Source organism: Falco biarmicus, chromosome 2 (assembly GCF_023638135.1).
Source record: "Falco biarmicus isolate bFalBia1 chromosome 2, bFalBia1.pri, whole genome shotgun sequence".
Taxonomy (NCBI): Eukaryota; Metazoa; Chordata; class Aves; order Falconiformes; family Falconidae; genus Falco; species Falco biarmicus.
In genome coordinates, this window is record NC_079289.1 from 66496060 (window position 1) to 66518073 (window position 22014).

Here is a 22014-nt window from a genome sequence, read left to right on the forward strand (position 1 = left end):
TGCATTCATTTTGAAAGAATTAGCAAATTAAGATTGTGGCAAGCTTAAGGTTAAAACCCGATACTTTCTGGAAGAAAGGCACTTAGTGGACACAGGACTGGATATTTTGCCAGTGAAATAGTTTGCTGTGCATTTAACTACCTTATTTTTCCAATAAGAAACATCTGTAAAATTTAGTTGAGCAGTCTAACACAAATGTAGTGCTGAGTGCTGGACTTAAAAAACATTAATTTTTAAATCTGATAGTTAACAGGTAAAAAGCTTTCAGAAATCTCAAATTCCCTGATCAGCTATTACTTCATTTTCATTGCTGAAACTTCTGAAGGCTCAAGAAAAACAGCAAATAATCCTTTTGGAAATTCCTTTAACTTTGTCCACAATTATGGCCTTTCTTTGGGAAGTATAATTATAGGCAACTACATGCCCAGCCCTTATAAGTTCACACAAAATCAAATATCTATATCTATTTATCTGCAACCCATACTTTTCACGGAGCTCTGCCTCTTTTGCAACAGTCTCTTGCAGCATCTTATTGTGTCTTTCCAGCAGGGTGTCATGTTCAGACTGCAATGCCTGGAGTTCAGATGCATTTATCTGTGAATTATGCTGAGCGTCTTGCAGCTTAACTTTAAGTTGATCTATCACCATTTCCAACTGTTCTCTACGAAGGGAAGAAAAACAAATAAGCAACATACATTTAAAAATAGTTATATTATTTCAAAACCTATATTATATCCACAACACTTTGGATAGCTGTTCCAAATTGCTTATTTATTAATTAAATCAATACAGCACTATGACCAATATAATCTTAGAATGCAACTGCAGCAGAAACAATTAGGAAAAGTTCTGATCCTGTTTCAATGTATGCACAAATAGGTTTATCACATTCTTCCTGAACTGCTGGCAATATAATTATTGGGGTAGAAAGTGTGACTGATACAATTTTCTACTTCCAGCTGGCAGGGGAATAGTATGAGACGCAGATGTGGCAAACAGTTTCTTCTTAGAAGTGGTGGAGGTTTTTTTGTTTGTTTTCTAAATGCACATCATTCAATGAGACTGAATACAGCAGACAAATGGCTGGAATAGATTTTAAGCAAAGCAATAGAAAGCAACATCAATCCCTAAACCCGGATAAACTCTCTTTGTCAAAAATAAATCAAAATTAGAAACACTAGGAGAAAAAAAGTCTTAAGTCACACACATTCTCCTTTTATACTTTCTGTATTAATATATGCATACATCTCCACTATCTCATGAACTGTATATCTCATTAATCCTTAGAGTTGACACTTATAAATAATTTCTTTGAAAACGACATCATCTGTTTATTGCTCAATTACTTGTCCACTTTGTTTCCATGGTGACCCTCTTTCACAAAAACCTAACAAAACCAGAACTTAAAATTCTGCAAAAAAGAGAGACAAAGAAATGGAACTCTTGCAGTTTGCTTCCTTCCAAGAAAGGAAAAGCTAAGATGTATTTAAAAACCCTCAAACCAACAATAAACCCCAAGTACTCTAACAAAGCACAGGTCACCCTCTGGTGGATTTTCTGCCGCAATTGCATGCACTGTTCTAAGCTCTGCATATGAACTGACATCTTGCACATAAACACCCAGTCTGTCACCAAAGACAGCTACCAATAACTTATAAAAACGATACAAATTGATGATCTTTCTTCTGTTCAGATTGGCAGAGTCACAGTTAGATTACAGGCTGAGATAAAGTTTATGAAAATAAAGAGGGTTTGGTTTGATTTCTTTTTTTAAACCCAAAGTAACTGGGCAAGCAAACTGTCTCCCTTCTGATATTTTCCTTATTGAAGTGAAGGGCTAAACAGTGGAACTCCCTTGTTGATCAGCAATTAGCAAAGGCAAGTTCAGTAACTCAAGCATCAGTATTCTTCTGTATGTATATAAAAATTTTAGTTTTACCTTTCGTGTTTGGCTCCTTCAGATTCTGTCTGAGAAACAGATTTATTCTTTTGCTGTTTTAGAACATTATGAACACGAACTTTGTAGCTCTCAAATTCAGATGTAATAGATGCTTGTTCAGCCTATCACATAGAAAACAAACCCTTAGTAAGTTATGCTATTAACTATTGCTCCCTTATTTCTCTAAAATGAAATGCATCTTACATTGAAAAAAAATTAAAGAACCACCTCTTGCATCTTCTTCTTTTAAATGGATAATTAAAATAGTGACTACCATAAAGATCATGTTTCTTTAGACTGTAACTAAATATCATAAAAAGAGAAAACTTAAAAAGAGAGACACTGATTTGCAACATCCCAGTATTAAAGAAGAGTACTTGCAAATTCAAAAATTGCATTAACAGAGGTTCACAAGCAAGGGGTTCTATCAAACGGCTTTAAATGAAGGCAAAAGTGAAGGAAAAAAAAGGGATCATTCTGTTCTCCTTTTATGCTACCCAGGTGACAAAAATCTAGTATGCCTTGAAATTCTGCATGGTTTTGAGGAGTTAAATCCGTCTTGTAATGGATTTATATAAGCACAAGATACAATATTCTAGTTGATTGTTAGGGTGTTTGATCTGTCTTCTCCTCTAAATTCAGCTGATACACAAGTTTCTGTGGATGTACAGAAAATTACCTCACAACATACTAGCTTCATCCTTGACTGTACACTATACAGCAAGAATAATTCCTATTCTTCAAGTACTCATGTTGTATACACCTCCAAGAACACACAGCTGCAGTTTTTCATTCTTGGATATTAGGAGAAGCTCATGGGTTCATTAGTAACCCTTGAGACGCTAAAAACTAAAATGTTCTCATATCCAAGATGAGTATTTTGGAAATTTTTTCTTCAGCTGAACTGGTGAGTGGAATTCCACAGTGCTGACCCTGATAAGCCACTCCTCCAGCTTTTCTGGAGCCTGTAACATTAGTGGCCATTTTCTTTAAATTAATCCTTCTCTTTTCTTCATCAAACTATGTGAGCTAGAATATTCCTAAGTCCTCAGGTACACAGCCTTAAACGTCAGCATGACTTCTGCCTTCTAACCTACCATCTGTTTTTGTGTCCACCTTTCCTTTAGACAGAATTTTCCTTTGTTCATAACCTTGTGATAACATCTGTTTTCTAGATGTAGAGCACCTAAAGAGGAAGGCTAACCTTCCAACAGCTTCAAGCCATGCCATCATGGAAGATCTACACCCTTATGGGTTTCACAACATCAAGGAGCAAGCCACCATGGATAGGTACAGAGTTATGAAGACCACATTTGTAATACCATGATCCATATCTACCAGTACAACTCAGGCAAGCCTCCTGTGGTAGCAGCAGCCACAAAGTTTGTCCATTTCAGTTCATCTTTTTGAAATGTAGACCTTTTTTTGAGATACTGCATTCAGCTGTTACTTATCTGCAGGATGCACGCCTATCAACAAAAGGGGCCATAGAGTAATCTCCACGAAGATAGTTTGAACATAACAGTCCTACTGTATTCTGAATCTGTCTGTCTCCAACGCAAAGTCTAGACTCCAGGAACATCTGACAGTGTCATATGGACAAAAACCTAGAAATAACAAAACCCTCAGTAATAGTGTCAGTTTCACACGTAGCTCAGCTGCCAATGAAGAAGCTGCACGTATTAGCAGCATATTAAAAAGCGCTCGCAAGTATTTTTCACAGGTTTATTTTTTTTGTTTAAAGTGGTATCTGTGTTAACTGGTTTTATATGGAGGAAACGGCATTTTTTTTGTTTGTTCTCCTCTTTTCTTTAAAGACATCTGTTCCCCGCAGTGTACACTTGCTGATTGTCTTAAATAAACTCTGACTACCACCACAAGGTTTTCCCTACTGGGAATACAGGAGCGCAGTCCAGATGTTCCACCAGTGATATATGACAACCAGGACAAGAGTCTGGCTTGCCCTCTATACCACCACTCAAACACATTAAGCACTGGAGTAATTCCCAGTTCTTGACAGAAAAAAAGAGAAGAGGGAAAGATCTGCAAAATACTTTTAGAGAAGCAGAGTGCAGCAAATCTCCCTTTTAAAGCTTCTGACATTACTTCTTCCACTAGAGTACCTGGGCTGCTCTGCACTCTTCTTGCAGGGTTGCAATTTTTTGTTGGTAGGCACTCAACATACGCTGGTGTTGCTCCGAAGAAGTTCGCAGGTGTTCCTGAACTTTATGCTTTTCTGATGTTAGTACAGCCACTTGAATCTGAAAAAGTTAGTTCAACACTTCAGTCTGACTAACTTTTTTCTTCCGTCTCCAAGGGATGTGCTACAGAGAACATAAGATTCTGCTACAGGCATTCCTGCACAGAACTGGTGAATATATAATTAAAATCCAATAAAAACAGAATAAAAAATAGACATGGGTTACCACATACCTCATTACAAAAATTATGATGTTTAAAGAGAGAATTGAAGATAAAACTACAGTGGTGGGGTGGCAGCATTTAAGAAAGCCAACCCCTCTCCCTTCACTTCCCTGCTAACTTTCATTATATTCAATTCCTATTCTGCCCAATCATCAACATTTATACTGATGGACAACACTTAAGATTTTTGCTGACAATGTTACATCCTTTTGTTTTTAAACTGAGCAACTTCCATTTCTGAAGAAAATATTTTAAACCATATCCCAGTTACAAGCTTCAAACTACACAGTCCTCTCTGGTGAAAAGGGAAAGAGGAACAAGAAAGGGTAAACCAGCACCAAACAGACAAAACTCATTTAAGAAAAAGAAACAGTATCCTTCTAGTAAAAACAACACCTTCTCATTCTTCAGCCTATATTCCATCTGCCCAGTGCAAATCAAACCCTTACTACTTAAATAAGAAACCTTATACTAACGAAGAAGTGAAGTTTCTTGCCTTATAGGCTTCCACTTGTTGTTGACTGGCTTCCAGTTCCCCTTGTAATGATGCCTGCAACATTAGATGGTCATTTTCCTGCACAATAAAATTATCTGGTTATTTAAAAACACCAAACCACAGCAACTTCATAATTCAGCTACCAGCTCATTTTTTTAAAGTTGGTTTAGAAATGGAATAGAGTCATTAACATCTGGACTTACAGCTTGTTTTGAATCTGCCAGTTCTTTCTTGGTTTTCACCAGGAGTTGTTTTATCTTGGCATTTCTTTCCTCATCCTGTTGCATAGTTAACTGAAGTGACTCTAATGCAGAAAATAGCAGTTACATGCAAATGAAACTCCCCCTCCTGTATTTCCTTAAAAATACTGGAAAATATTTAAGCAAATTCTGACAGCTTTTTCAAGATTTGCAAACACATAGCCTACAGAAAAAGCAGTATCCTATTTCCGAGTATCACAACTACCTTCAAACAAATGAAATTATTTTAAGACTTACACTCAAGGACTGGAAGAAATGGAATGTTTAACCACGTGCTAAGTAGTAAAGTTTTATAGTGTAGTAGAAAACCCCCATTAGTCACCGACTTTCAGAACTTACGAGTAACTTAATCAGGGAAGAAACACAGCTTATTAGGCAGGCAGTTTGGCTTTTACTAGAGCAATACTAGATCAAGGGACTGATAACCTAGTAAAGTTTCCTTTATGGAAAAGTAATTTTGACTATGTAACTGTTTAGCATTCCCTCTCACTCATCAGCCTGAGTTGTTGTTTCCAAATTGCATTTTCTACCATCACCAACTATACCATAGTTACTTGCTGTTTATAGTTTACTCACTTATTTCTTCCTGTAGGGTCTCTTGCTTCTGTTTCTGAATTCCTGTCTCTTGCTCAAGATCTTCTATTCTGTTGTCTTTATCAGTAATCTTCTGATTAAGTTCTTTTACTAGCCTTTCATAGTCAGCTATTTCCATATCCATCAGTGTACTTTTCTGAGCATCCTGCAAGTTACACACAATGAAGTTAAAGCTTACAATCTGCTTTGGCTGCTAAGAATTTATTTTTTTTTAATTGTATTAAAAAGCTATATTGCCCATCTAACAAACATTTTGTAAATATCCATATTCACAAGTAACACCCATCCATAAAGTGTCCATGTCCTCAGTAAATAATCTGTTTTCAAACAAGAACCAGAAGCTTTGAAAAACCTGTTGCTAGTTCTACCAGTGTGTATTTTGCATATATGAGTTTCTATCATTTTTCAGTCCTTACAATAAGGGCAGCTTCTGAATAGCACACCATGCAAGTACTCCAGACATCCGAATTCTATTCCTATTTCTACTCATGAGAGGCCACATAACCCAAACAGGCTAAAACAAAGAAAGATAAAAACCCCCAAACCCAAAAGTATACATCAACTCTCTGAACACAAAACTGGTGTAAAAGCCCACATTCTCCCTTTTACAAACCTTGGGCTTTAAAATCATCAGAACACAAAGGGAGGCATTCAACACAGTAAGATGGGCCAAAATCTATATTAAACATTAACATGAACAGCAGCTCTACCTTTCTGGCCAGCTCTAGTTCTTGCATGGTTTTCTGCAGATGTTTCTTTTCCTTCTGAAGTTGCATCTGAAGCTCCTCCATTTCTCGGAGAGCACCAGTATGTTCCTGAAATTCAAATACTTCTCAATTAAGCAGTCCAACTTCAGAACAGATGTCAGCATCTATTTACACTTACACACACACACTTAGGTTGTACAGAGACAACTGATTCATTTTTTACGAAATCATTGGGAACCAAAGAAAAACCCAGATGATTATGAAGTGTTTTTCACATTCTGTAAGAATCCCCGATCTACTTGAAGTGAAAGCCTTGCAAAGTTCTTTCAATGAACAGATGAAGCCTTCAAAAAAGACCAAGTCAAATAACAAGAAGAGAAAGTATGGAACTTGTTCTATAAAACCACAGTTTACAAAGGTCTAACAGAAGTCAAATCCAGTGAAATAATGCTTAAGCCCATTTGCCATCTCTACAGAATACTACCTTTGTTTTCTGTTCTTTTAGAAGCTTTTCAGCTTCTAGCTCTTTGTCAGCCTTTGCCTTGGCTCTTTGCATCTCCAGTATCTGAGTTTCCAGCATCTTAGAATTACATTGCAGTGTTTCAACACGAGCCAGAAGGTCTTCATTAGCAGAGTGTAACTGATCATGCTGAAATGATCATAATGGAAAGATAAAAACATAAGCTGAATTTGCATGCATCTTTGACTGGTAAGATATTGTCTCTATTTAAAAAACAAACACTGATTTCTATGCAACTCCCTTGAAACAGCACTGCTACAGACGAGCCTTGTCCATCTTAATTGTTTTAAACCAGATTAAGAAATAGGCTAAATTAAAATCACCAGCACAATTTGATTATTTTGGTCAGAGTTCATTTGCCCAACTTTCTGTAAGACACTAGAATGACAATAAATCTGAAAAAATACCCCAACGTTTATGCTTTCTGCAAGAATCACCTTCCTCCCACAATAATATGCAACGTTCGAGTACTTATTGCCCCACTTCACATACAGTTGTCTTTATAAATAAATGGTCATACCATTAATTCCTAAAAAAGTTTTAACTGCAGCATCATCAAGTCTTCAATGAGATCATATCAGTACATAGTAAGCATGTCTCCTGTATCTGGCCTATTTTTGAAATTATTTTAACAGATTTAATTCAGACGTCTTCAGTGTTTTATCTCAGTCTCTATTATGCAGATTAAGAATAAAGTATAAATGAAAGAAGCTGCCAATTACCTAAACAGTGTTTTTATTTACAAAAAACTTCATAACAAACTTGAAAAATTCAATACCCGCATAATCATAAAAATATATGCTTCTGTTTGTTATTTCTTCCTAAACAATTCACTACTAGCTTTTGTTTATAAGAAAATGGTGGCCTAGGTAGATCTTCAGTGTAACTACATACGGGGTCTGGGAGTTTAAAATCATAAATTCCATTTAAATCCTAAACCCACTGCAGTTAGCTTTGCAAAAATATGTCTCAGCTGCTTAATTACCATCTTAGAATCTTCTAAATGCCACTACAGTAGTCTACAATGCATCCTAAAATCTAATCCTTGTGAAAGATGCAAAAGCCCATAATTTAGTAAGTTTGAACACTGCTGATTAAATAACAAAAGAAATTTTGTCTAAGAAACAGAAAAAACCCAAATCTAACAGTTAAAGGCTACTGTACTTCATGAGAACTGTATGTGTGAAATTGCGAGAAACAGTGCAAGTTTGGTTTTGTATCTGGAATATCCAGCAGAATCGTATGTCCAAACCAAGCCAGAGGTGATCACCTGCTCTTTTCTGTGAGTTAACCTAGGGTAAATTAAATTCTTTCTATTGAGAAAGCCAGCTGTTCTACATATATTTAATTTTATCACAGTCCAGATGAAGGTATTAAAAGTTAGGGGAAAAAAAAACCAAAACCCAAATCAAAACCAGAAATCACAAAAATCCTCCTGAATTTCATGTCACCATCCCAAATGCACTTAGATTAGGAAACTATATATAGTAACAAGCACATGAGTAATATTTAGACTCAATAGGCAAAATAATTTTTACTGTAATTACCAACAGATCAGACACACATACATTACTGACCTGCTGGGATGACACCTGTAGCTGTCTTGTGAGGTCATCTATCTGACGTTCAAGACTATTCGCTCTGCTTTTTTCAGAATCCAGCTGTTCTCCTTGCTTATCATATTCCATCAAAAGATTCTTAACACATCCAAACACAAACCCGTCATTTTTTACAATAGACATTCAATAAGCACATTCTATACCTCAGACACTTACCCTCCTAATATTTCAGCATATGAGTTATCTTATTGCAACCTCAGAAATACCAGAATGAAATCAAAGCTATTGTTCCGTTACAGGCTTTGGGAGAAACCTTTTTCAGTTCATGAAGTCCTAGAATAATTTGGGTTGGAAGAGACCTCAGGAGTTCTACATTCAACCTCCCACTTAAAGCAGGATCAGCAACGAGATCAGATCGTGATCCTTGAATTTTTTTTCAAAACTGTATTTTCTGTCCGCAGCCCCACGGTCCCCAGCTCGTACCACGGAGTTACTCTCTCCCACACAAAGAAATCAGCATCTGTCTTTGCTGAACTTCAGAAGGCTTCTGTCAGCCCACCCCTCAAACCTGTCTATGTCTCTCTGAATGGAAGCCCTGCCCTCAAGTCTATTGACTGTTCCCAATCAGGAATAATCTGAGAACTTGATGAAGGTGTACTCCATGATTTTCTCTAGGTAACTGCTTAATTTTAACAGGACAGGCCCCAGCATAGTCCCCTTTGTTACTGGCATCTAGTACCAGCCATCAATCACTGCTACTCTGAGCCAAGCCACGCAACCAGGTTTTTTAATTTTTTTAAGTTGTTTACCCGTTTAGATTGTAATGTCCTAGCATGAATGAGAGAGTACTGTGAGACAACATCAAAAGCCTTCCTAACGTCAAGTGACATGCACTGTTCTCCTCTCATCCGCACCTCCAACCATTTTATCATGGCAGCCAATCAGATTAATCAGACACAATTTATTCTTGGTGAATCGATGCTGACTGTCCCCAGCCACCAGCTTCTGATTCACGTGCTGAGACATGCTCCAGGAGGACTCACTACCAGGGAATTGTTAGTTTATGCCTTCACCACTTAAGGACTTTCCAACTGATCCCCAATTTAATGTACTTCAAAGAATTCATAAGGATTTATGCTTTCCCTCAGCAACACGTTGTTTGATAAGCATGATGCTAAATTTAAAAGGTTTTGAAATACCATCCAGTAGAAAAGAAGTGCCTTATTTCCTTCTGACAGCAGCTGCACAGTTCCATTACCAGAACCTTACACCTCTTGATTTGGGTACTCAGCTGCACTGACACAATTTCTTTTGCCAAACTTTGGCAAGTAAATAGCAATACATATCTAGGCTAGGCTTCAAAAGCCAAGTATTTTCTGACAGTTAACTGTCTCATAAACACAGTACTATTCTTACCTTATAGCTTTCAGCTCCTTGAATGACATCTTTCATTGAAGCAGACAACTGATCTTTTTCTGATCGAACCAACTCCAACTCTTCTTTCAGAGTCTGCGTCTTATTAAAAAGAATTGTGTGGCATTAAAACAGAACGTCACATGCAGAATGTTCCATATATTAGCAAGCAGTTAGGGTACCTCTCTTCGGCTGGCATCCAATTCTTTCTTTGCTTTCACAGCAACAACCTTAATTTTATTTAGCTTCTCTCCTTTTTCTGCAGATTCTTTTTCCAGTCTTCCTAAAATAAATAAGAAAGTGAAAAAATATGCCTCACCTCTCCCCCAAGAACTGAAATGCATTTCAATTAGAACACAAATACCAGCATGACTGTAAAAGAAAACAAAACAGAAAGCAGGGGGAGACTTTAAAATGTTTCATTCAATTAAGCATTTAAATTTGATCTGAAGCTAAAACATCCAGCCACACAGACAGCTTAGGGTCAATCCTTCCCTGTTTCAGAGGCTTCCATCACAGTTAATGTTAACAGCCATATTCCTGTCTACTCCTGCATACAGTTCTAACAACTCAAAACCACTTTCCTTCTAATGTGTTGGGATAACTGCAATAAGGTAACAGTAGTTTTGGCAGAATGTTGTTTTCCTCTCCTCTTGGCAGTCTTAGGGATTCTTATTGACACAGTTTTTCCCATATTTAAAAAAATAAAGATGAAATCCACTACAAATGTACACAGGAAGAAAAAAAGCTTAAAAAATATCAAATGATAACCAACTTAAGATGTGTTCTAAATCCCTAATGGAAGGAATATTGTAGGAAGCTGCATTGGTATCTACTTCCCCACCTTCCTTGGCTTGCAGGAAATACAGGAAAACTATGAAGTGAAAGAAAAACTAACAACTACAAAAACCCAAACTGTTTACGTAAAAGAGAACAGCAAGAAAGATACCAATTTTTTCTTGAAGCTCTGCTACTGCAGACTGTTGATGAGTTTTCGCAGTCTCTGCCTCCATCAAATTCTGTATTATAAACAAAGATACAAGTAGTATTACAAAAAATTATTTGTGATATCTGGTTTTCCCCTAAGAAGCCATCAGAAGTTTCAGCTACAGCTGGACTGTGTCTACTTCTTACTACCAAGAAAGTCCTTACATGCAATTTCATAACCCTCTAGTAACTGGAAAACATACTTATGTTGAAAACATTCCAACCTTTTAACAGCTGCTTTCCATCCTGCCCGAGGACAAAAGACGGGAGACCATTAATTCTGCAGCTGTCAGTTTTACATAATTATCAGTTCCCAGGACCTGAAGTTAGGAGTAGTTAATGCAGATCAAGCAGTATTTTTGTTTGAGATGGAGCCATAGAAAATTAAGAGGTAAAAGATTATGAGGTCAGTTAGTCCATCTAGTTAAATGATCACTTTGAGGGGTATTGGTAGGAAGAGAGGTTCAAGTACAAGCAATTTTTGTCAAAATAGCATTATGATTGGTTTTGTTCCATTGTTTCTTTCTGGGGGGAGGGAGGTGATTTTATGGTGCTAGGAGACTCAGAATCATGAGCTTTCTAGCAGGGAAACTCACTTTCAGGCCAAGGGAGAAAGAAAAAAAAAAAGAAAAAGAAACAAAGAGAGAATTGAAAGTATTTTTTGAACCTTAATTCTGAAGACTTTAGAGGTTTAGACTGTATACTTCAATAACAAAATATAACCTTTAGAGAACTCAGTTCGTCTTTCACATTTCTAAGTTCAGTTTCCTTTTGTTCCAGAATGAAATTTAAGTCATCTTGTTTTTCTGATCCTTTTTGCTGTTCTTGTATTTGACTTTCACAAAAAGCAAGTTTTTGAGTGATCTCTTCAATATTAGCTAGAAGATCTTGATTTTCAGTCCTTGCTTTTTCACTGGCATTCTTCAGCTCCTGGATATCATGTTGAAGTGCTGCTTTTTCAGACAACACTCCTTCCAATTCTTCTCTCAAGAGATCCTTTTCTTTTTCAAAATCCTCAATCAGGGATCTATGTTCTGTATATTGAGCTGCATTTTCTTCTTCCAGTCTCCCAACTTCCCGCTGCAGATGAAGAACTTCTTCCTCATACTGTTTAGCAAGGCACTGCTCTTCTTTAGTTTTTGACAAGTACTCATTTGCAATTTCTAACAAGTTAAGAGAATCATGTTCTTCGTTAGAATCTGAAACACTGGAACCCACTTGCTCAAGTAAACGGTACAGCTGGGTTCTTATAAGAGATCTCTGTGCTTGTTCACTTTCAAGTAATGTTGATAAATGGTCTTTTTCTGCATTCAACATTTGCAGTTTCTTTTCTAAGTTTTCAGACTGTTCTTTCAACACTAGCCAACCATCTTTTTCAGAGGTAATCTTTGCCAGCTCTTCACTTAATTCACCTTTTTCCTGAATTATTTTCTTATTTTTCTCATGAAGAGTATATACTTCACATGAAAGGTTCTCTCTTTCATGCAACAGGGATACAACCTGGTTTTCCAGTTGCTCTAGCATCTGTGCATTTTCACTCTTCCTAGTTAAAGCTTCATTCAGTCTCTCTGTTAATTCCTCCACTTTTTTCTTCAGGTCGCTATTGTACTGGTTAACAACATCCACTTCTTTCTGAAGTTCCTGATTTTTTCCTTGTTCTTGCTTGCACCTTTCCTGAAGGGTTTCTCTGTCTTCACCCAAGCATTTTACTTCATTTAAAATACCCTTGTTTTGATCAGTAAGAACAATGATCTTCTCTTCCAGTTCTTTTATAGCAGTCTCTTTTTGGTTGATGTAGCTTGTTATTGTGTTATTCTCCTCCTGAAGACTAACAATTTTACACTGAAGTTCTTCTACCTCTGGCTGATTAGATGACAGTTTTTCTATTTCTTCCCGGAGGCGATTCACAGTTTCAAGAAGAACATCTTTTTCATTGAAAGCAGCCCGGAGTTTCTGTTGCAGTTCACTGACATCAGAAGCTTGCTGTTGTCTCATTGATTCAAACTCCTGGCTGATCTTTCCAGCAGATTCCCCTAGCTCAGTCTGTAGAGTTTCCATTGTTTCTCTCAGGCTGTTGTAATTGGACACTGCTTCTTCTTTCTCCTGAGTTAGCTTTTCAAGCTGTTCTCTTAGTTCCTGTGTTTCAAAAACTAATGCCATCTTTTCTTTTTCAGACCCAGATAATAAAGTTTCATTTAGTTCAGAAATGTCTCTCTTATGTTGCTCTTTTAGAGTTTGAGTCTCTAGCTTATGCTCGTTTACAACAGCTTCACAGTGCTGTCTTGCTGCTTGAAGCTCCAACTTTAGTTTTTCAATTACACAACAGTAATCTTCTTTAGTAAGCTGCAATTCATTTATCTTAAAGTCCAAGTCTTCCCGCTCATGAAAGTACTCATCCTTTATGCGATGGATTTCCTCTTCCAGTTCCAGTTTAACGTTACTCATGTATGTTAACTCATCTTTTAATATACTGTGTTGGGATTGGAGCTCTTCTAAACTATTCTCCAGGTGCCTAACCTTTTCTTCCATTTTTGCTTCTACACAAGGTTCTTCTCGAGTATCTACAATATCTATCTTGTTATCTACATTTTTATTTAAGATTTTTCTCAGCTGCTCCAAGTCATACTCATGCTGGTCAGCAAGAGCAGACATTTCATCCTTTGCTTTTTTCTCTCTTCTTAGGCTCTCCTCTGATAAACTGTGCTGTAACTGATCTATCTGATTTTGCTTTTCTTCATTTTCTTTAGATGATATTTCAATCTGATGCATCAACTCTGACACCTCTTCCTGATGGGCAATTTTTAATTTTTTAAGCTCTTCATTCAGATTTTTGATTTTGTTATGGTAACACTGAGAGCTGCTTTTAATAGTTTCTTGCAGATTTGTCACTTCTTTGTTTTTGTCTTCATTCACCGTTTCCAATTGCTTGCTCAAACACAAAATTTGCTCCTCATAAGTAGATTTAATTCTTTGGACATCATCTTGTAATCTTTTAACTTCTTTTTGACTATCATTATGACAATTGATCTGTTCTACCAGCCCCATTTGTTTCTTCACTTGTTCCTCTAATTCCATTTTCAGCTTTGTTATGTCCTCATTGTGTTTACTTTGTGCATTTTCTAATTCACTCTTCAGAGCTTCTATTTCTTTCAGAGAGTCAAGACTTGATTGCTCCAGTTGCTTCTGCAATTCTTCTGTCTTAGCCACTGCAGCCTAAACAAACAAGAAAGTTATTAAATACAGTAATTTAGCACACAGAATTTCCAAATAAAATTGTTTGCAATAATTAATTAGAAGATTTAGGAGTTTTTAGTTTTTAAAATTGCTATCATTTTAAAATATCTGCCTATATTAGGACAACTCAATTCAGAAGACACCGCAGAGAGTACAAAAATGTTTGCAGAATGAGAAAGGAAAACTAAGTCTTAAATCATGTTTACCGGCATAATTTCACAAAATGGTCAGGATAGAGTTCAACTTTAACAACTATTCTGGTAATGTATTAATGACCAAATTACTTTAGGCACATCAAAATCAAGTATCTGGAATATAACTATTAATCAATTGCAAGCAATTCGCTGTTATTAACCGAGATCACTGACAAAATATAGATGTCTTGGTTGATAGGCTACTTCCTATGAATATCTGAATGTAAACCTCCTATTTCCTATGAAAACCCAATGCTGATTGATTGAAGCCATCACATATGTTAGGCCACTAATGCACAGACTGAATTCTTTTTGAACAGCTGTGGATCCAACTAGTGCATTTAGAGTCCTATAAAAATTATAAATTAAGGGGTACGGAGAAAATATGCTTTAACATATGAAGTATTTAGACTTATTTTTTTTTAAGGTAAAACAGAACACAGGTAAGTGAAGAAAAAAAGATTACAACGGAAGTAAAATACACAACAAGCAAAACTAGAAAATAAACATATTTCTGAAATATTTCACTAATGTTCTATTGCTCGTTTTAGTACCTCTGCTTCTTGCTTTCTTTGAATATTTTCCTTTTTCAGAGCTACACACTGCTGCTGACTTTCAGCTTTTTCCAGAAGTACAACATCCAGTCTTTCTGTGAGAGCCTAATTTTAAGGGAGAAAGATCACTGAAAAAAGGGTTACATAACAATGGAAGCCTGAAGAATTTTTGCAAACCATATGAACTCATCCATTGGTCATGACTTTTTTTGTCAATTAAACAGATTAGTCTGATTTTTAAAATTAATTTCAGCCCAAACATGACAGACATAGAATAGACAGACTAAAACAACAACGTCAAATAACAGGTTCTGTTCAAAATTGTATTTCTGATCAGCTAATTTATTATCACGAGGTAGGGGGTGGGGGAGAGCTTCCCTTCCACAGAAAAGAAACCTCCATCCAAATTATTAAGAAAGAAATTCTGAGTTGATAAATTCCTCCTCACTACCATTTTTCACTTTCATATGCTGTCTATGACCCTTACTTTGTGAAAAACAAATGTTCTTGTGAATTTAAAAAAAAATGCAGTTATCTTCCTACAAGTATTTCCTGTGACATGCAACTTTAATTTTGTGTGTTTCTGATCTCATCAAATGACTGTCTCTGAAGTTTTCTAAATGGCTGAAGTCTTTCCACAGTGGTCATTCTAAAATAAACAAAAGCCTGTCTAACCAGCTACACGAGGAAAAAGTCTTGCTGAGGAAACTGTATGTTCTGTACTGTTCCTCACAGAGCCAACAGTGTTTTCTGAAAAAGGAGAGTAAGGATATGGGGAGAGGAGGAAAATAAAATGATGGTTTTGGACTTGTCTTGAATTCCCGAAAATTGATTAAATTCAATTTGAGTAACAGTTTCAAAGCTGTTTACTATTTGCCAAATTATTTCTGTAACCTATTTCAGCTAACATTATGTAATTAATTAGAAATCCATTATTTATTCCTACCTGAATAATATCATCAGCTCCTCCAGTAGCTGCTTTAGATCTGAGTTCTTCAATCTCTTTCTCTAGTTCTTAAAAAAGTAATTTCACAGTGTGAATTGATGCTCAATCACAGTAGCAAATTACTAGCAAACCTAGCAAAACTAACCACACTCATTCAAACCAGAGATGTCTTTTACTTCATCAGTTTTTGTTTGTTACTGAGTGACAGAAGGGGCTAACTGGAAGAGAACAAACACTCAGTACTAATTCTCCAGTCCTGACATTTAGCATGGTTTCCTGAGGAAGCAAAGCTTCCTCGTTGGGGCAGAGGGACAAGAGATAGGAATTCTTTTGATGATCGTCTTACCTTCTACTTCACAATCAATTTAAGCCAGAGAAAAAATATTAAATTCCTATCGGTTCTCTAAAAATAGGCAGCAGGTAGAAGAACAAGACCTTATGAATAACCCCACTGAGGAAAAGCCTAGTATAGCCCACGCCATCCTTATTATTTCGCTGGGCAGCTACAAGCAGTCAGCATAACTGTAACTCCAAACGGCAAGTGACACCAGTCCAAGTAGTGGGCCACTGGAGGAAAAGGGACAGCACATGAGAGCACAGACTTACACCGGATACTTTTAGGTGGTCAACACAAAATTTTGTTTAGTATAATTTACAATTTCTTGTTAAAGAAGCAAATGATCAAACATAAAGTAGATATTTATTTCAAAGAAGCCACTGCACTCTACAACTGTACTAATTATGCAAAACATGCATCAGAGACATTTCCCTTCGCATCTGCTTCCTGAAAAGCAACACGTATCCTGCAGCTGATAAGGGGAACAATTACAAGTCCCACTTTAACTCTTACACAAACTACATTGATCCATCATGCCATACTGCCAGATCAAAATTAATTTAATACCCAACAAAAGCAATGCTTCTTTTTCTTCCCTTCCTTGCTTGAAGGACTTCAGTCCTTACCCTCCCACAAAAACCAGTGAAATCGCAGGAAAAAAATCCAGGATACTTGCCTAGAATTTAAATATACCTAGCAAAAATATGCAGTGATAGTACCAAGCATTAACACATAAATTGTTCTCTTTCCAGTAAAGTACCTGTACATCTTAACTTCACTTTCTGTAAAAGCATCACTTGTTTTTTTGCAAACTTGATGACATATTCTTTGGGCAATGTGTCCAGCTGTAAAAAAAGTACATATTAGAGAACCAGACTCCTCTAACGCAGAGGTAAACTGAAAACAGAGAATTTTAGCATCCAGCTTCCAAGAAGTCAAATTTTAGGGCAAGAAATGGTCTTACCACACATTTGCATGAAAACTAACAGTCAAAGTTACTGCTGTTCTGTTATCCAACTCTGTTATTTCAAGTCCAATAACCAGAAGCTACTCCTAATTCTGTACTTCTCCAAAATCATTCTAGAGCACACAACTGGGCTCAGTTAGACGGAAAGCTCAGGAAGGGTTACAATTCAGTAATATAATATGAAGTGTTTTGAAAATAGCATGCTGACCTAACATTGATATTGCATATGTTGGAAGTAAAATTAAATAAAGAAGTCTGTGCTTTTTATGAACCAAACTGCTGCCAAAACTGGCTGCTACTAATATTTTATCTCATATTATAACAGGAAGCAAACTTGTAAGTAAGAGATTCCCCCCTGCCCCCCACCCCAGTTTCCAAAAAACCGTAGCATTAGTTTATAAATCAAGTTTTCAAGAAGTCTAAAAGACAGGAAACTCTTTAAAAATACCTTTATGTCTTCCTATTAGTCACAACTTGCATGCCAAGCCGTAACCCTTTCGACTACTGCTATGCAAATAAATGGGGTCTGTGAAGACTGATTACCTTTGATTTGCCTGATACTGGCGTGACAGAAGACGCCACCATCTCCTGCCCAGCATCTTGCACCTACAACAAGATAAAGCACAACCTGGGGTAACCGAACTTTTAAATTTAACACTATCAAAGGAACTAACTGCAAGCCTGCAAACACTGAGAGTAACTGAATACAGTGAGAGCTCAAGGAGAAAAAAAAAAAAAAGTAAAAAACTATTTGCAGGACTAGTCAGAAGGATAACTGAAAAAAACTGTGAGTGGTCTATTGTGATTTGTACAATACAATAGAATAGAAAACTCCAGGTTTCCAAACCGGTACGACCTTATGATTCCATTACTGAACTGATATCCAGAGCTGATACGCTACTTAAAAATTATTTCATTTACAAGAGGTTACAAAGGTGCAAATCACTATCTTGTTCTTAAAAAGACTAATTTAAAAAAGCATGAACAAAAAAATCCCTGTAGCGGATTAGCTATTAAATCAAACTTTGGGAACTTCTGAGCCATATGTACCCCTCAATTATTTTTTCTTTCTTTCTTAAACACACTGGTTATCGCTAAAATTGTTGGCCGAACAAATATATTTGAAAAGACTGTAAAGCTAGGAATAACCCTCCCCCTACCCATTCACTCTTTTTCTTTGTTTTTGTTTTGTTTTTCAAAAACATTAGTTAGTACTAGAAATGCTGGCCTGGCAAACATATTTGAAAAGGCTTTGGAAATTCTGGGCCCCCTATTCCTAACATACATATATAATGCCTTCTACTTTAAACTTCCACAGATCTAACCTGGGAGACTCTATGTTACTTTACAGTGGTTTGTATGAGAGATGCTTACCTATACTCCAGAACATGAAAAAACGCACATAACTAAGATGGGGCAAAGGAAAATGGAACAGACAATTCCAATATATTAAAGGCAGTATTTCCAAGCCTTGACCTTTACCCTGCTTTATCCTTCTTACTATCATGCGTGTACATATAAAGTGAAGGGGTGTATATATATTTGTATTTTTATGTATCTACGCGTTTGTGTGTGTGCATATGTATACACATGTATCTTCACTTTTCTTTTGCTACTCTGTTCTGACAAAAAATCCCTCTTCTATTAGAAACTATGGAAAAAACAAACTGGATCTAAACACTACTAAAATAAAGAATTACTAATAATTTACAGAGAACAGCTGATACAGATAATAAGGGAAGTCATCCTTAAAAATATGAGTTCAAGTACAGACCAAGGTCAAAGGCAGTTACAGTTATCTCTCTTTCTGTATCACATGAGCTAGAGGCTTCTTTTAAAAGGCAAAAGCAGACTTATCAAAAAATAATGTGCCTGTTAAACAAAACACAGCACTAAAAAAACAACTAAAAGTTTACGTTTCACATTTCCTTGGTGCACAAAACTTTGCCAACATTTACATTCTTAATATTTCAGCATTGCAATTAGCAAAATGCTGTTACCACAAGCAGTATGCTTACAGAGTATAATTAAATTCAGCAAATTGTATGTACTGTTTAGAAAACAATAGCACATGTCTCTCCACACTACAGTAAGGTCAGATGAATCTACATATTACTTTTACTCTCCTTTAAGCTAACAGGCACAGAGGCAGAACCATGTATCACGTAAGACAATACATCCAGTTTTGCAGTTCTGGTAGCAGAAACCAGAAGCAGCTTGTGTAGAGGGGTCCGTTCACCCGCTTGAATCAGAAGCACAAGGAAGATGAGTCACTGAAAAAACCTAAACTTTTTATTGATCAGGTGTATCTGAGCCTGTGAGCCAGCAGACAGTAAATACACTTCTAAGCACAACCCTGAATCCTGCAAGGATTCTCGAATTTCTATTCCACCATTCTGAAACCCGGGTATGCTGCCTTACCTTACTGATATATTTTAATGTAAAGCCTCCTTTATCTACACTAAGGCGTTTTCAAGCCACAGTTTAGCATGCTCTGTGTATTTTAATTGCTATCTACTCCTTACTTTTGCAATGGCTTAACAGAACCTTAGAAAGCTTAAGTGATGTATAAATGCAATATATTAGGCTCTGATGCGAACCGCAGCAGCAGTGACCATTACTAACTGCAATTTTCTGAGCTGAGTGCAACTTCCAGACATCGCCAATTCTAACCATACCAGGTCACATCAAAACATGTTCAGAGTCCCAATCCCTTCAGCAAACAGGCACTCAGTACGCCTGCAGCTCAGAAACCACCAAGAAAGTCAGTGGCATGTATCACTTTTAAACTCTTCGGCGTTGCCTTTGGGTTTGCTAAACCAGATAACATCGCTGAAATAGGTGTATTTGCTGGTGTTCACAGTGTCTCGCAGCTGATGTGCTGGTAACACACCAGGTGCCCTGCGGAACGCCTGTTCGCCCCTGGGTGCTCTTTAAAGGGCACCCACGCCGCGCACCCGCTGTGTGTCACCGGGGCGCTTCTCCCCGCGCCGGCTGCGCGCCCCCATCCCCTGCGCCGCGGCCGCCCCCCCACCTCCGCGCAGGCGGCACCAGGCAGCCCCCGCAGCCCGCACGGGCGCCTCACGCAGCCGCAGGGCCGGACCAGGGGCCCCGCTACCGGCCCGGGCGGCACCGCACCGCAACCCCCTCACCGCTGCCGCCAACGGGCCGGGCTGCGCCGGGGGCGGACGGGGGCGAAGGGGCGCGCAGCGGCCCGCGGGCTACCCCTGCCGCCGGCCAGCAGCCGCCGGCCAGCAACCTCCGGCCGGCCCCGAGGGCAGCGGCGCCGCCCGCCTGGCGCGACCGCTCCGCTCGCCGGAGAGCGCTGGCAGCGCGGGGGGCGCTGCGCGACAGGGGGAGGGGGCGGGGGGCGAGGCTGGCTACCCCCGCCCCGCTGCTGAAGCCCAAGGTCACGCGCCTCTTCCCGCCTCCCCCCCAGCTACAGCCCCCCCCGACGGCCCCGCGTTCCCGGCTCCCCGCCGCGCCGCCCGCCCCGTTACCTCCATGGCGGGGCCGGCTGCCTGCAGGGGCGGGGAGAGCGCGGCGCCGCCGTCAGCCCCGCTACACGCCCCCCGACCCACTTCCGCCTCCGTCATCCCCGCACGCCGGTAGCGCGGCGCCCAGCCGGCGGGGCGGGGGGGGGGGGGCGGGCTGTCCGCCACCGGGCCCCGCCCCTGGCGCGCGGCGCCGGCAGGGTAACGCCTGCCTGGGCGGGGCGGTGGCCGCTGTGGCGGAGCCGTGAGCGCTGAGGCCGGGCCGCGGCGGCGGCACAGACCGGCCTGGGAGGCGCAGGGAGCGCTGCCGGCCGCACGCACTGCGCGTAATAAAATCGCCCCAAGGGAAGGGGTACGGCTGCGCCCCGGCACGTCCTGCTCCCGAGGGGCTCCTGAGGGGTGCCCGCCACTGCCAGGGCACCTTTAGGTGGGGGAGCCTGCTGTGAGCCCAGCGTGCCTGTCACCGTCAGGGGCGTGTGAGGGCAGCAGCTTCTGTGCTCGGGCAGCGACCTGGGGATTTAAGACCCTGTTTCTGGTATCTCGGTGGAAGCACAGCGTGAGTTATTTGTCAGGCGCTGGGTGTGAAGGCCCACCAGAGCAAGTACCAGAAGCCGGGCACTACGGCCTGTAGTTCTGGTGTTGCAAGAGACATTTTCATACCGTTTGGGTAGGGGTTTGAGGGGAGCAATACCTACTTTAAAGTACACACATTTTTTACTGTAGTCATGCTTGCATTTTGGTAGCACTTAAGATGTTTTTGATGTTTCATGATAAGTCATTGACTTACTGAGGAGTTGCCTGTGAGAAAAAGTTTAGGCGTATTATTCTTTTTACAGTTCACTGGATAACTATTTAATATCATCAAATGAATTACAATGCCATGAGAGAATACCTGTTAGTTGCATGTAAAAGAAGTCATGTTAGTCAAAAGGCTGCTCTCTGAAGAATAACTTGGTATTTTTCCACGTCTGTTTATTGTCCTTCATCTTTTAAAATTCAAGTGGCAAGTAGTGACAAAAGGCAGAAAGGTTCTTCACATATACCTCAGAAATTATTCCCTTGTCTTTTTTTTTCCCCTTCAATGCCTTCGCTGTACATTATATTATTATTTATTGTGATCTATGCAGGTACACAACCACAGCAGCATATGGTTCCTTGCTCTCCCAGAGGCTGCTGGCAAGGAATAGATCCTAACCAAACTGCAAGAAGCTGTTTTCCGTTACTTCTGTTATTACACTTTTCAGAAGCCCCACAGGGAACTGAACAGATTGATTCTTTCTTTCCCCATCCACTTTGTGAGATATTGAGCTGGGTACCTATGCCTGTGCTGCCATGGTCTAACGTGGGTTTCACACAGCTTCACAAAGAGCCTTTCTAGATATAGTCCTT

The 22014-nt window shown here is 39.0% G+C and overlaps 1 protein-coding gene across 1 annotated transcript in view; it reads right to left on the bottom strand.

Moving 5' to 3' along the window:
* GCC2 (GRIP and coiled-coil domain containing 2) overlaps positions 1 to 20767 on the bottom strand; it is a 28416-nt gene extending 7649 nt beyond the window's left edge. The window contains exons 1-18 of the mRNA XM_056327681.1: positions 20632 to 20767; positions 17675 to 17737; positions 16925 to 17009; positions 15828 to 15895; positions 14882 to 14986; positions 11623 to 14112; positions 10862 to 10931; positions 10095 to 10195; positions 9916 to 10014; positions 8518 to 8637; positions 6905 to 7069; positions 6424 to 6528; positions 5696 to 5858; positions 5063 to 5163; positions 4860 to 4937; positions 4063 to 4200; positions 1940 to 2061; positions 485 to 661 (exon numbers count right to left, since the gene is read on the bottom strand). Coding sequence (XP_056183656.1) covers positions 485 to 661; positions 1940 to 2061; positions 4063 to 4200; positions 4860 to 4937; positions 5063 to 5163; positions 5696 to 5858; positions 6424 to 6528; positions 6905 to 7069; positions 8518 to 8637; positions 9916 to 10014; positions 10095 to 10195; positions 10862 to 10931; positions 11623 to 14112; positions 14882 to 14986; positions 15828 to 15895; positions 16925 to 17009; positions 17675 to 17737; positions 20632 to 20727 — 4346 coding nt within the window. The 5' untranslated portion in view covers positions 20728 to 20767. The remainder of the gene's footprint in view (positions 1 to 484; positions 662 to 1939; positions 2062 to 4062; positions 4201 to 4859; positions 4938 to 5062; positions 5164 to 5695; positions 5859 to 6423; positions 6529 to 6904; positions 7070 to 8517; positions 8638 to 9915; positions 10015 to 10094; positions 10196 to 10861; positions 10932 to 11622; positions 14113 to 14881; positions 14987 to 15827; positions 15896 to 16924; positions 17010 to 17674; positions 17738 to 20631) is intronic.
* Between the last annotated feature and the right edge of the window lie 1247 nt (positions 20768 to 22014).